This window comes from Artemia sp. Qi Xiang Cuo, chromosome 13 (genome assembly GCF_049724085.1).
Source record: "Artemia sp. Qi Xiang Cuo chromosome 13, ASM4972408v1, whole genome shotgun sequence".
NCBI lineage: Eukaryota > Metazoa > Arthropoda > Branchiopoda > Anostraca > Artemiidae > Artemia > Artemia sp. Qi Xiang Cuo.
The window spans coordinates 70,960,984-70,974,019 of record NC_142806.1 but is presented as its reverse complement, the minus strand read 5'-3'; the positions used below and the strand labels follow the sequence as shown (position 1 = coordinate 70,974,019).

Sequence of the window (13,036 nt, the reverse complement as noted above, 5' to 3'; positions counted from 1 at the left end):
CGAAAACCTTCAACAAGAATGTCTGTCTCCATACTTTTAGATGGACCCTTATAATTTATGAAGCATACATGACTGACGTGATTTTTGCCCTTTTTCACAGATCTGAAGCAAATATAACAATATTTATTTTTTATCCCCACCTATAATAGTTTTTGGTGAAAGCTTCAATAATGACCCCTACACATCCTTTGACTGTGTAGTCATGGCCCTTGCTGCGTTTGTTCCACCCCCCGTCACACACTACTATAGTCCAATAGGAAATCCAATAGATTTCCGTCAACGTTTCCATCCATACGGTGCCAATTGCCGATTCAGTTTTCATGAAAGTCTCTTTTGACATAGGGCAGATGCCTAAGACGCCCAGTATTTCAGATAGCGTGGCATAGCCTCCACCTGTCCCCATAACACCTCACACAGCGTTAAAGCTCATATCTCCTCGTAAATTGGTATAGCGCTCTGATGTTCCTTTAGGCTTGCCTGGTTTCCACGCGTTTACAGGCTGCGATACAGTATGTTCCTTTTCTGGTATTTGAAAGAAGAAAGCCTTTGATGTCCGGAGAAGTTATCCCAACGCAACTGACGCGTTCTTGGATTTGTCGTCTGCATCGACTGCTACGAGACCGCGAACGTAAAAGCTACTGGAGAGATTTGTAGTTTTATGCTATGAGCGGACAAGCGAAGTCCAGGGTGTTGACGAAGCAAGAAAAGTGCTTGTTGCCAAGGGACGGCAGATTGACCGCATCCCACAAACATCCGACGCCCTTCTTCAGCACACCAGACGTGCACACTTTCAGGCTGGCCGAATTTGGGGAAGAGCAGCGGACCCCATTCAGAATCCACCTTCCCCCTCTGAATTTGGATCGAAGCTGGTAAATGATGAGTGGCATCCTGTCTGGACGACGCTACCTGAGGCTTCCAAGACATGCAAAGAACTGGTCAAATGTGGCAGCAAGAAAGCCTGCAAGCCACCATGCAAGTGCATGAAGGCTTCACTACCTTGCACTGATCTGTGTGCCTGTAATGGAGCGTGCTACAGATCTGACGTCAGCAACGAATAGGCTGCTGAACCAGGGCACCAACTGTGTACCACTTTTCTTTTTTTTTCTTATTTTTACCTCTTTTTAGTTCTTCCTTCAGTGATTAAAGTTATATCTTTAAACAAAAGTTATAGTAGTGTATTTTACTCTCAAAGGAGGGGGAACGAGGGGGGAGGCAGTCGTAGTTTTGCGCGTCACAGCTGTCATCCGTGGATTTTTTTTGTCCAGTGTTTGTCACCTACTCCCGGTAGAGTAATCATAACCGCCGCAGCAAAATTGAAAAGAAACTCATTTTGGCATTTTTCCCCGGCCCCCCCCCCCCCAGTTTCCCCTATTCATGACTTAGGATGTAATACTGTACCACTCGATCTTGAGAATGCCTCCCGAAATGGCAAGAACAAACTTAGAGACAGAAGATCAGAAATTTCCCTTCTTTAGCATTTCCCCAGGGAGAAATATTTACCCCTGTTTCCCACCTCCCAGGACATCCTCTGCACTTTCGCCATGGCATTAAATCAGTGACTATATAAGATTGAATTTTACAAACCGAATACCAATTTGAAATAGGAAAAAACAAATATTTCCCGTTTCACCCCTTTTAGGTGAATTTAGGCCCCAGTCTCATTCAAAAGAGCACATCAAACTGCCCCTGTGGACCAACTTTCACACTTTTCTTCAAATTTGCCCGAACCTTTGACTATGCGACTAGACTATATGTGGTTCTCTCTACTCAGCGGACAAACTCCAATTAAAGACCCGTCCTAGTCTCGGGTATGTTTCAAGCCAGGGGGTGTAAAGTGGGGTTATGTAGGACGGGAGAAACAGAGTAAAAATTTAGTTTTATTTATAAATATATATAAAATTAACGAATCCGATTAGAAAGCTGAAAAGTTTGGAATAAACTAAATAAAAAAAGAGCTACAATTTGAAGTTAATTTTGACTTTTTCGTTTTTATCCAAGGCATGCAAGAGTCCAAAATATAAAAACACAAAAAAATCGTGGAGAAATAAATTAAAAGAATTCAGAATTTTCAATCCGGCCAATTAATTTTAAAAGTTTTTTTTTTGAATTTATATTACTTTCGATTGCTTCAAATTTTCCATTTCTGAGGCTCCAGACCTTTTTTAAAAAAAGCGACCAGGTTTCACATTAGATTTCTTTTTCTATTTCCTGGGGGTTTAATTAGATAAAAAAACGGCCAAATTTTTGATCCTTTTTCAAAGATCACTTGTGCAAAATTTCATTGTGCTGGTATGGCGAGTCAGAGAGCAAGATCTCTTTTCATAGCATAGGAAAATTAACATTGCAATGAATTTCGCGACTTTCACTTTAATTAACCCTTGACACTACCAGATGGTGCAAGAACGGATCCAGGATTTTTGTTCGGGGGGGGGGGATTACCCGATTTTTTCCCGTGGACTTTGTCTAACATCCTGTTTTCTGGTAAGGTTTTGTCTTTACAGGTATTTTTTAGACTAATTTTCGACTCGATCAAAAATTGGGGGGGGGGGAACAAACCGGGTACCCCCCCCCCCTGGATACGGCCTTGAGATGGTGATCTTTACTTTTAACATCAATAACATCATATTACTATAAAATTAAGTGATTGTTGCTGTAGAAAACTAAAATAAAGGTAAAAAGGACCCATTACTAGTATTATTGGGATACTTTTAGCAAATTTACCCTTAGAATTTGAAGTGAGAGAAGCATAAATCCAAAAATCAGCAAAATATCCTACTTTAGTGAGTATTGAGTCTTTTCTAGTGTTTTTTGATCGTAGGTGATTAAAAAACAGAAAATACACAAAAATAACTAAACAACAAAAGTACATCCTGCAAAACAGCCACGATTGAAAAATTATGGAACAAAAATTACACGCTTCTTCTGTGGTATTGGCAACTTATGCTGAAACTTGAAGTCTTTTTCAAAACTGGATGGAAGGAAACTAAGATGTTAACTTAATTGAATACCTCGCTCAAAAGAAAAACATTTCAAAGTCTACATGATATATAAAACATGGTTTATTTAATAATGTATCAAAACCGACGAATATAAAGATTAGGAAATGAACTAGATAATGTTGGTATAAATTATTTTTACTTTGTCAAACATAAAAAGAAAGAGCTTAAAAAAATCATTGGAATTAAAGGCGATGTCATCGTCCTCAGATTCCATGACATTCTGGTAGGAGGTCACTCTGCACAATTTGCAATCTATAGAGCAATCAAGGCCTAAGCATCAGCATTTTTTGGAGTCTGTGCACTTCACAACGTACAGAAGCTGCAATGGAGCAGGAGATAAAGCAGTCATTGTAAGAGCCAAGATTGTTTTTTTGCAATAAAATGCAGTTGAAGAGGGTTGAACCTGCTATTTTTATTATAATCATGGATGTGATGATAGACGCACAGCGGGTAAGGCTTTGTAGGTCCACGTGTGGGTAGTAAGTCTTGAGAATGCACAATTTTGAGGATATCGAGATCTTCTTTTGAAAGATACGAGAGAGAGCTGAGTGTAGCTTTTCATCAATCTTGTGTTCATGGATGATCAATAAAGTGTGTTCTCCAGCACAAGCTGTGTGCTCTTTTGTCGCCACCTACAAGAAAACTTGAGAGCTTCGTCAAAACGCCTCATTTCCCTTAAACATGCTTATAGCCTTTCTTTTTTTCTACAAAGTGCATATGGGAAGGGGTAATGCAGCCAGGTAGCTCAAGAATATGTTTGAAAATTAATTTAAGAACAGTACGTCGCTAAGGCTGGGAATAAGTGAAGGTGATGAGGTAATGTTGGGCAAGGAGAAGATTGATCAAGTGGACAGCTCCATTTGCTTAGGTTATACTATTAGTAAAAATAGTGGATGCAATGAAGATGTTAAAAGTAGAATAGCCAAAAGCCAAGATGAAAGAAGTTTGGAAGAATAAGAAGATGAGCCGAATGAGAAGAAGATGAGAAGCAAACCAATATTAGAGCATTGGAAGGTATAGTGATGAAAGTGGTTAAGTATGGTTCTGAAACGTGGGCAATCCGAAATACAGAGGAGAATTTGTTAGATATTTTCCAGATAAATTGTCTGTGGGCTGTTTTGGGTACCTGCCTGACTGACCATACTTCAAACACTAAGCTGTACGAAAAATATAGTTCAATATTGATTTCTAGGGCTATAATGAGATAAAGGTTAAAATGGCTAGGAAACAATCTGCGGATGAAGGATGACAGATTGCCAAAGATTGTCTTTGTTGGCCAGCCATCTAGGGCAAGACAAAAAGCAGGTCGTCCTCAAATAGGGTAGGAAGATGTCATAAGGACAAATTCAAGACAAATTGGAAATTATCGGCGGGGGGGGGTGTAAAGAGAGCGGCTTTGAATAGATTGGGATGGAGAAGGAGCGTGTGTAGCTGTGTTGGCATCGGGCGGCTTGGTGCTGCTGTGAGTTGTTGACTAAGTACTAGTAGTGATGCCAATTTTGAATATGTTAATAAGCGCATTTTTGTCTTTCGAATGGTAAAAAACATGTTTGTTAGAACTTGTTCAAGGTCTACTCCGTTTTTTGTTATATTTTTGTTGTGTTAGTTTTGCATTTAGGTAGTTAATTAACAGTCTTTATATTTCAGGGCTCTTGGCAATGAATTTTCCTGGAAATTTGTCGGTCTCTTTTTTCTCTGGGCATTTCTGTCCTTAAAAGTGCCATCAAAAATATACAAGGGACCAGTGACAAGCTTTGGATATACACCAATATATTCAGATAATGGATTCCTGTACTTTTGGTCAACGATTGCCTTAACCATCCTGATTTTGAATTTAAGTCCAATTTTGGCATTAAGAATATACTATAACTTCCCAGAGATAATTGGTAGTCTGAACATATGTGCGTTTATCTTATGCTTGTGGCTTCTGTATAATGGAAAGTACGCACCCAGTAGTAAAGAGAAGTTGAAGAAACAGCCTATCATCTATGAGTTCTACAGAGGAATGGAGGTAAATTCTTTTTCCCCTCTCTCTCGCTCTCTTTCTGTATCTGTCTCTCTCTCTCTCTGTCTCTCTATCACTCTCAGAGGTGTCAAATTTTATAAGTGACTTTTCTCCAGCTCCATTTTAAGCGTTACAAGGGTCTTAAGTAGATTCTACAGTTTAGGAAACTTGTACAAAAGTTGTAGAAAGTAGATTTCGCTATGTCTGAATACGCAAATAAGACCATTAGAAGAGACCAAACCTTCCTACCCTTTTGATCTAAGAGTCATTTCAAACCTGTAGCAGTTTTCGCATCAATACTAAGATGAAGAGAAGGATAGAACAGTGTTCTTCTTCAGTGTTATTTTTTTGAAGAGTATGAGAGAAAGAGGGAGAGAGACAGAGAGAGAGAGACACAAATATAAAGAGAGAGAGAGAGAGAGAGAGAGGAGAGAGAGAGAGAACTAAATTACTTAATAAAAATAACGCTTACATAATCTTTCAGCAATCACCGGGGGAAACCATTGGGTTGTATATGATGGTTGGTTCCATCCTTATAATCTACCAATATATATTCACACTCCGCCAATAAATCAAAAATCACAAAACGAAAAAAAAAATCTAAACCATTAACAAGTTCCCAGAAGGTATCGTTTCAATCTACTTGAACAGGCTAACATTATCTGCCACCTTCTACTACATTATAACAACATTACACTCCTAACATTATACCCTCCGGGAGAGAAAAATCCACAACTGGGGTCCTGCAAGATGCGGACACAAAGAGTCTCTTTGAGTAATCCAAGCCTTAGACACTATCCCTGAAGAATTCCTACTTTCATAACAGTAATAGAAAGAGTTAGACTTAAAAAAATTCCCAAAACTCATCCAGTGAATAACGATTCAAGCATTGATAAACAAAAATAGATAGGTGATAACATCTTAACTTGTAAACATTTACAATTTTCATTTTAGCAAAATAACTCAAAGTACTATTCTTCCTTTATTAGAGCTATTCTCTTGATTCAGAATATTACCCAAAAAGGAAGAATTCTTGTTATCGTTTTTCAGCAATTGAGACAAACCATTGCACCGATTGAGAAGGGACGTTTGGTATCCATTTTGTGGAGTTTTATAAGTTCCGTTTCAATGCTGAATAAGACTGTTCTAAGTTTAAAATTTTTTTTAGAAGGTCCTTCATTCAAGCATATGCATTGGAAAAGGTATTAACTCAGTAGTCAAATTTTTGCTAATAATTTCGGAGATTTTTAAGTACAACAAGTATATAATCGAATTGTTTCTAGAAAGCAATTTTGCTGAGTACTTGTGTATTATACGCCACTCACTCAAGTTTACGCTTTGTAAAATTCGAGAACAAACCGATTTCTTTGTTAGTTACTTCGCTACTTCAGAAACAAATTTGGGCTATATATTTGCGCATTAGAGGGGGAGGGGGGGGGGGGTAAAGTATAGCGGGTCTGCATGTAAAGTGTGTTAGGTACAATTATTCTGCATATTATGAAGTGAGAATTGTTTTATAACTTCAAACTATCCAAAGACTTTACCAACCCCCCCGTCCCCCTAATGTGCAAATATATAGCCCAAATTACATATTTCCCATCTATTCTGTCACTTGTCTTTGTCTTGTCTTATGCTAAGCTGAAAGAAACTAAAGAAGAAACCAGTTTGTTCTCGAGTTTTACACAGCGTAAACTTGAGTGAGTGGCGTATAATACACAAATACCTCTTTTGGTTTTCTTTTAAGAAAAATGTAACTATATGGAATGCTGTGCAAAGGGACGTGATCAGGCGGGAGAGCCTGTGGGACCGGGCCTCCCGAAACCCAAGATTACACCTAATTTTCAGGCACTTCATATTCAAATTATTATATAGTTTCTTTTTAATTATGGCCCTCCCCCCCCCACGGGCCGAAAAAAAATTATTGTGTACGTGCCTGGTAGTGCTAGTTTCAGCAACAGGTTGAAATAGAAGACTATTTAACAATGACTAAAGATGCCAATTGCACCGACATGAATGACAATTGCACCGAATGACAATTGCACCGAATGACAATTGCACCGAATGAAACTGTTAAGTGTGCTAACGAACAATAGGTTATGCTTGAAAAACTTTGGTCTACAGGTAAGAGCTCTTTTGGAAGCTAGGAAACTGGAAATCTTGTGTAAAACCGTCATTCATTTAATTACAAGCGTTTCGAAATGTTTTAAATTTCAGTTTTTTTCTTCACTGCTGTTTTTATTCATGTTTTGTTATTTTTTTGGTTTAAAATATTATTGTCGCAAATATTGTTTCTTGTCATTGTCTATAGCAAATGACTGGTTTATATTTTCTTTTTTGTAAACTTAGCATAAAAAAAAACTGTTCAGTTAATTTGAAGTTATTAACTAAAATGAACTTTTATGTGTTATTCTTTCCGGATAAAAGTTAGCTTGTACAACAATAAAACCGTAAAAAAAAAAAAAATATATTTTTCCCTAAATGAGATAGTTCCTTAATACATTTTTTAAACATCCATGCCCAGCCCATTCAGTGCTGTTCGTGGTAGCGTATTTCGGGGGGGGGGACCATGTTTCGGGAGGGTTCAGAAAGTATAGAAAGCAGGAGAAGTATTAGAAAAGGATAGAAAATTAGAATATGCTTTTTGGTAAATGATTAATTAATTATTAATTTTTTAAAATTAATTAATTTATTTAGCATAACAAAAATACAAACAAATTTACAGCGGCCATCTACAAAAACCCGAAGGTTTGTTTACGATGGCTGCAAATCCATTATTATAAAGCTCTGCATCCACATAAAAACTATCTCTTTACGGGGAAAAATTAGCACTTGAACTAAATCAAGTGCTTGATAGAATATTGATAGGACGGATTAATATCTCCTTAGTACGGTACGTTTTTAAGGACCTATACATAGCCTATCCAGTAACATTAACATTAATCTGCTTTGTTGGTCCAAATTTCAGGGGGATTCAGAAGGTACAAAATGCACGTGAAGTATTAAAAAAAGATACGAATTGCCACTTATGGGGAAGTTAGGAAAATGTATGACCTTTTTTGTTCGCCATGAGTGATGGATTCATAAAAGAGCGTTTGAATTGTTTGAAAGCTGTCGAGTAATTTTAAAATAAGGTTCGTGCCTTTACAAGGTATTTTAGGTCTATTTTCGTTTTTTTTTCTATTTTTTTTTACTTAAAATATGCCAGAAGCTTCAGCGTTCAGAATTTCCGAATGTTCCGAAATAAGACCTCATGGCTATGCCTTTTTTTTTTTAACTTAGGTCTTGCCATAAAATCCAATTAATTTGCTCTTTTAGTTGTCAATACAGTGGAATCTGTTTTGTTAACAAAAAGTAAAGAAGAAGAACAGTAAACACAGAATTACCGTAAATACCGCAAATTTTCATTCAAAAATTAATTCAAATTTAATTCGTGGGACCATAAGGCTGCACCAGGTTGTTTTTTTATTAGTATTATTTTTTTTAATTTAAGTTTTGATAGGTTGCCATAAAATCTAATCAGTTTGTTCTTAATTTTTTGTCAATGCAAATTGAAAATGTTTCAAACAGTTCGTGGTAACAAACTGTAAGTAAGGAGCGACCCGGCTCAATGGTAACCGAAACTCTAGAAAACGGGTTTTGATACCAATAGATACATCAAAAGAATCAAATTTCAATGCTGATTTCAAATATATAACTTTTATCAAGTTTAGTGCTACCCATCAAAAGTTAAACGTCTGAGAAAATTTGGCTGATTTTCAAAAAAAGGGGGAAATACCCCCTAAAAGTTATAGAACCTTAATGAAAATCACACCGTCAGATTCAGCGTATCAGAGAACCCTACTGTAGAGGTTTCAAGCTCCTATCTTCAAAAATGTGGAATTTTACATTTTTTGCCAGAAGAAAGATCACGGATGCGTGTTTATTTGTTTTTTTTTTGTTTTTTTTTCTCCATGGGTGATCGTATCGACCCAGTGGTCCTAGAATATCGTGGGAGGGCTCATTGGAACGGAAATTAGAAGTTCTAGTGCCCTTTTCAAGTGACCAAAAAAAATGGAGGGCAACTATGCCCCCTCCCACGCTTATTTTTTTCCCAAAGTCACCCGATCAAAATTTTGAGATAGCCATTTTGTTCAGCATTGTCGAAAATATGATAAATGTCTTTTAGGATGACTTAATCCCCCGAAACCCCCAGGGGGAGGGCTAAGAGTTATGTACTTTACCCAATGTTAACATATAGTATTGGTTATTGGGAAGTATACAGAAGTTTTCAGGAGGGTTTTTTTTTCTGGTAGTGGGAGGGAAGTGTGGGTTGGGGGTTATGTTGGAGGCTCGTGCCATGAAGGAAGCGGGCAGGGGGGAAGGGAAATTGCCATGAAGGGGGCGCCGGACTTGCCAGCATTATTTATTGGTTATTGGGAAGCATACAGACATTTTCAGGAAGGATTTTTTTCTGGAGAAGGGGGGGGGGGCTAGAGGAGGGGGTTACTCTGGAGAATCTTTCCGTGGAGGATGTTTCTTTGGGGTAAGGGACATCTCTATGAAGGGGTCGCCGGATTTCCAAGCATTATATAAAAAACCATCAGAAATTAAATAAAAAAAAACAAGTTTTTTCAACTGAAAGTAAGAAGCAACATTAGAACTTAAAACGAACAGAAATTATAACGTATATGAGGGGGTTTTCCCCCAAGTCAATACCTAGCTCTTTACGCTACAGTTTTTTTTTTTTAGTGCTTTCAAAAGAGCTATCTATTCTAATTAAACGGCCTTTGTGATTCAGGGGTTTGTGAATCAAATTTTTTTTAACTTTTAACGTAGAGAGCGTCGTATTGACTAAGGGGAGAACCCCCTCATATACGTAATAAAAAAACCAGCGATACGGCTCAATAGTAATCGAAACTTTTAAAAACAGAATTTTGATGTCAATAAATGTATCAAAAGAATATGTTTATACTGCTGATTCTAAATATATAAATTTTATTAAGTTTAGTATTACTCATCAAAGGCTAAGAGCCTGAGAAAATTTACCCGATTTTTTAAATAGGGGGGAAACATCCCCTACAAGTGAAAGAATTTTAATGAAAATCACACCGTCAGATTCAGCATATCAGAAAACCCTATTACATAGGTTTCAAGCTCATATCTGCAAAAATCTGCAACTTTGTATTTTTTACCAGAAGAAAAATATACGAGTATAGAAGTTAGTTACGTAAGTTAATTTGTAAAGACATCCATTTAGCAAAAGAAAAGTAAAATTTTTATGCAAATTTTGTTTACTCATTCAATGACGGTTAGCCAAAATAAAAGCTGCATTAGTAGAGTAAGAGGTACCATTTCTATGGCCCCTCCGTACCAAACAGGTTTTTCTGGTAGTCCTATTCTACAGGTCATTACACCTTTGCCAAGAGATTTACGCAATTCCTAGTTCAAGGTATATACATGTCTTTTTTTAGTGATAAACCAAAACCAGCATGTCTTGTTTAGCTGTTATGCAATTTTTTTTTGTATATATTCAGGTTTCAAATTAGGTTCTTCAACAGTTTTGAATAGTTCATTCAACTTAACACTACTGACATTTTTTGTGAACATTTACATATAAAATGGATAATTCTAAGCAATTTCTGGTGAGTAAAATTTTCTCATTATTATAATAAAAAGAAATTGTCTTGTCATTAAGTTAAGGAAGAAATTCTTTCCTTAAACGGTGTAGTTATCTCTTTTAAAAAGATTCCTTCATCATTAAATATTAAATTATTCCGAGTATTTCAATTTTAATAAATATTCAAAAAAAGAGAGACCTGTTCTCTTCGATTTTGATTCATTGTATATAAAAAATTAAGACAGAATGGCAGAAACAACCACTTTGCTACTGATTAATCTTTTTGACTACTTAAGACAGACACTAGAACTAAGGGTACTTATGCACTTAGAAGCCTATTGTTTAGGAGCTGAAACCTCTACATAGTTCTCTTATAGGCTGAAATTTACGGTGTGATTTTTATCAAGATCAGTGGGCCTTTTTAGGGATGTTTTTGAAAAAGTGCTTAGCTTTCGATCGGTAATTTGGGATTAGAATAAAATGTTGATTCTTTTAATGTATTAATTGTTACAAACCTTCCTTTTTATTACGGTGCGATTTTTATCAAGATCAGTGGCTTTTTTTAGGGATGTTTTTTGAAAATACTTCCAGGCCGTCTGCGTTGAAGAATCTATTCCTGAAATTTAATGGGTTCAAACCCTCACCCCCCCCCCCCATTTCCTCAAAAATAAAATTTGTTACCTTATAACCCTATTTAATAAATAACATTGTTAGCTTAGCTATCCTTTTTATTTGACGGGCCTTATTATCTCATAGGGGATTGACTGAGCCATGTTAATTAACTTCTCCACTTCTTAAATTTCTATTTATGTCTACATTTGATTGAAATCTGATAGTTTAAAGAGAAAAAAAGGCTGTTATACCAAGGAGTTTAATAATTTCTGACTAAATTCGACCCCCTCGCCTGTAGGACTATGACCCCCCTCCTTCCCCCGGAAGTCGTGACTCAAAGACTGAGAGACGATGTGTTAGAAGTTTGACTTGCGCTTTAGTCAAAGTAATAAGTAAATGTCAAAGGGATTAATTCTATTTCATTGCTTCGAGAGCAAATACTTTCATTTAGAAGCCTTACCGTTATCCTAAATATAGAATAAATAAAAAAAATTTTTTTTTAACTGAAAGTAAGGAGCAACATTAAAACTTAAAAGGAACACAAATTATTATGTATTTGAGGGGAGTTACCTCCTCCTGAATACCTCGCTCTTTACGCTAAAATTTGAATTTTTGTTCTAATTATTTAAGAATGACATCTGGAACACAAGGGTCGTTTATTTAGAATAATAACCTTTTTTAAAAGTTCTAAAACCGTTTTTGGGTAATGAGTGAGTTATTGAGGTGGGGGAATTACCCTTGGGCTTAGGAAAGGAAGGCGGGGAGTCGCTTCCCCCCCTTTCCCGTTAAATTCGCATTAAATATAATTGAAAAAGCAGATGGTTGGAAAAGCAGTTTGTAATAGGCCCTCCATCCCAAAAACAAAGACCTTTATTTTTAAGTACAGATGTTTTTTAAACCAATATAGATGTCTAGCATAAAATGAATTATTTTCCAAACCCAAAATGCATTTTTGTTTCATGCTAAATTTTTGTCCTTTTTTTAAAAGGAAGAGGATAAGTGCTATAATGCCCCTCTGGAAAAGAAAGCGAGATGGAGCGAACCTGCATTAATGCAAACCACAAAGCCATCTATTATCAAATACGCTGGTAGAATTACACATGACCTGGACCAGCCAATGGCCGAAAATCTTTTAATGGCAAGGTCCTCTAACCCCAGTGTTAGCTCCACGCAAGCTGGAAAGAAGTTGAAAAGAGACTGGGCTGCTTCGCATAATGCCTCAGCCTCATCAGATCAAGATAGGAGGGACACTCCTCTTCAAGCCATGCCAGGGACTTCTGATGTACAGCCAGAACTTGTAAGTGTATATATTTTTTTTTCAAAAATAAGACAGTATTTTCTCAGGCGCATTACTTTTGATGAATAAAACTTAAAATTTGTTTCTAAATTATTGCATTTTCTTTCATTAACCAAATTAGTGGTATATAAAAGAATGCTTATCACTCATTTCTATAAAAAAAACCTTACCTTGTAACTTCTAACCAAGACGCATTCTAATGCAATAATTCCAATATTCCTTTTAAAAACAAAAAACTAACTATTTGAAATACAAACAGTTCACTGTGTCAAAGATCGTTCTCAAAGTACTGTATATTTTGTTCTAAGCCATCGCGCATATCCAATGTTTATCAAGTTACTCCATCGTTACTTAATCCGCTTTGAGTTTTAAGTAGGGTTTCATGTGACATGATGTCTTTTTGCGATAAAAAAGTCTTTTTTAATAGTCTCTAATTATGTCTTTAACAACGATACGAATAAACATTATTTTGGGCAAACTCAATTCAAGCAATTATTTTCGTTGAAAGATGCATTCGAGAAAAGAAT

At 36.4% G+C, this 13,036-nt stretch overlaps 1 protein-coding gene across 1 annotated transcript in view; it reads left to right on the top strand.

Annotated features, from left to right (window-relative positions):
* LOC148945609 (uncharacterized) overlaps positions 1 to 13,036 on the top strand; it is a 46,401-nt gene that overhangs the window by 15,300 nt on the left and 18,065 nt on the right. The window contains exon 3 of the mRNA XM_089099100.1: positions 4,647 to 5,010. Coding sequence (XP_088955226.1) covers positions 4,647 to 5,010 — 364 coding nt within the window. The remainder of the gene's footprint in view (positions 1 to 4,646; positions 5,011 to 13,036) is intronic.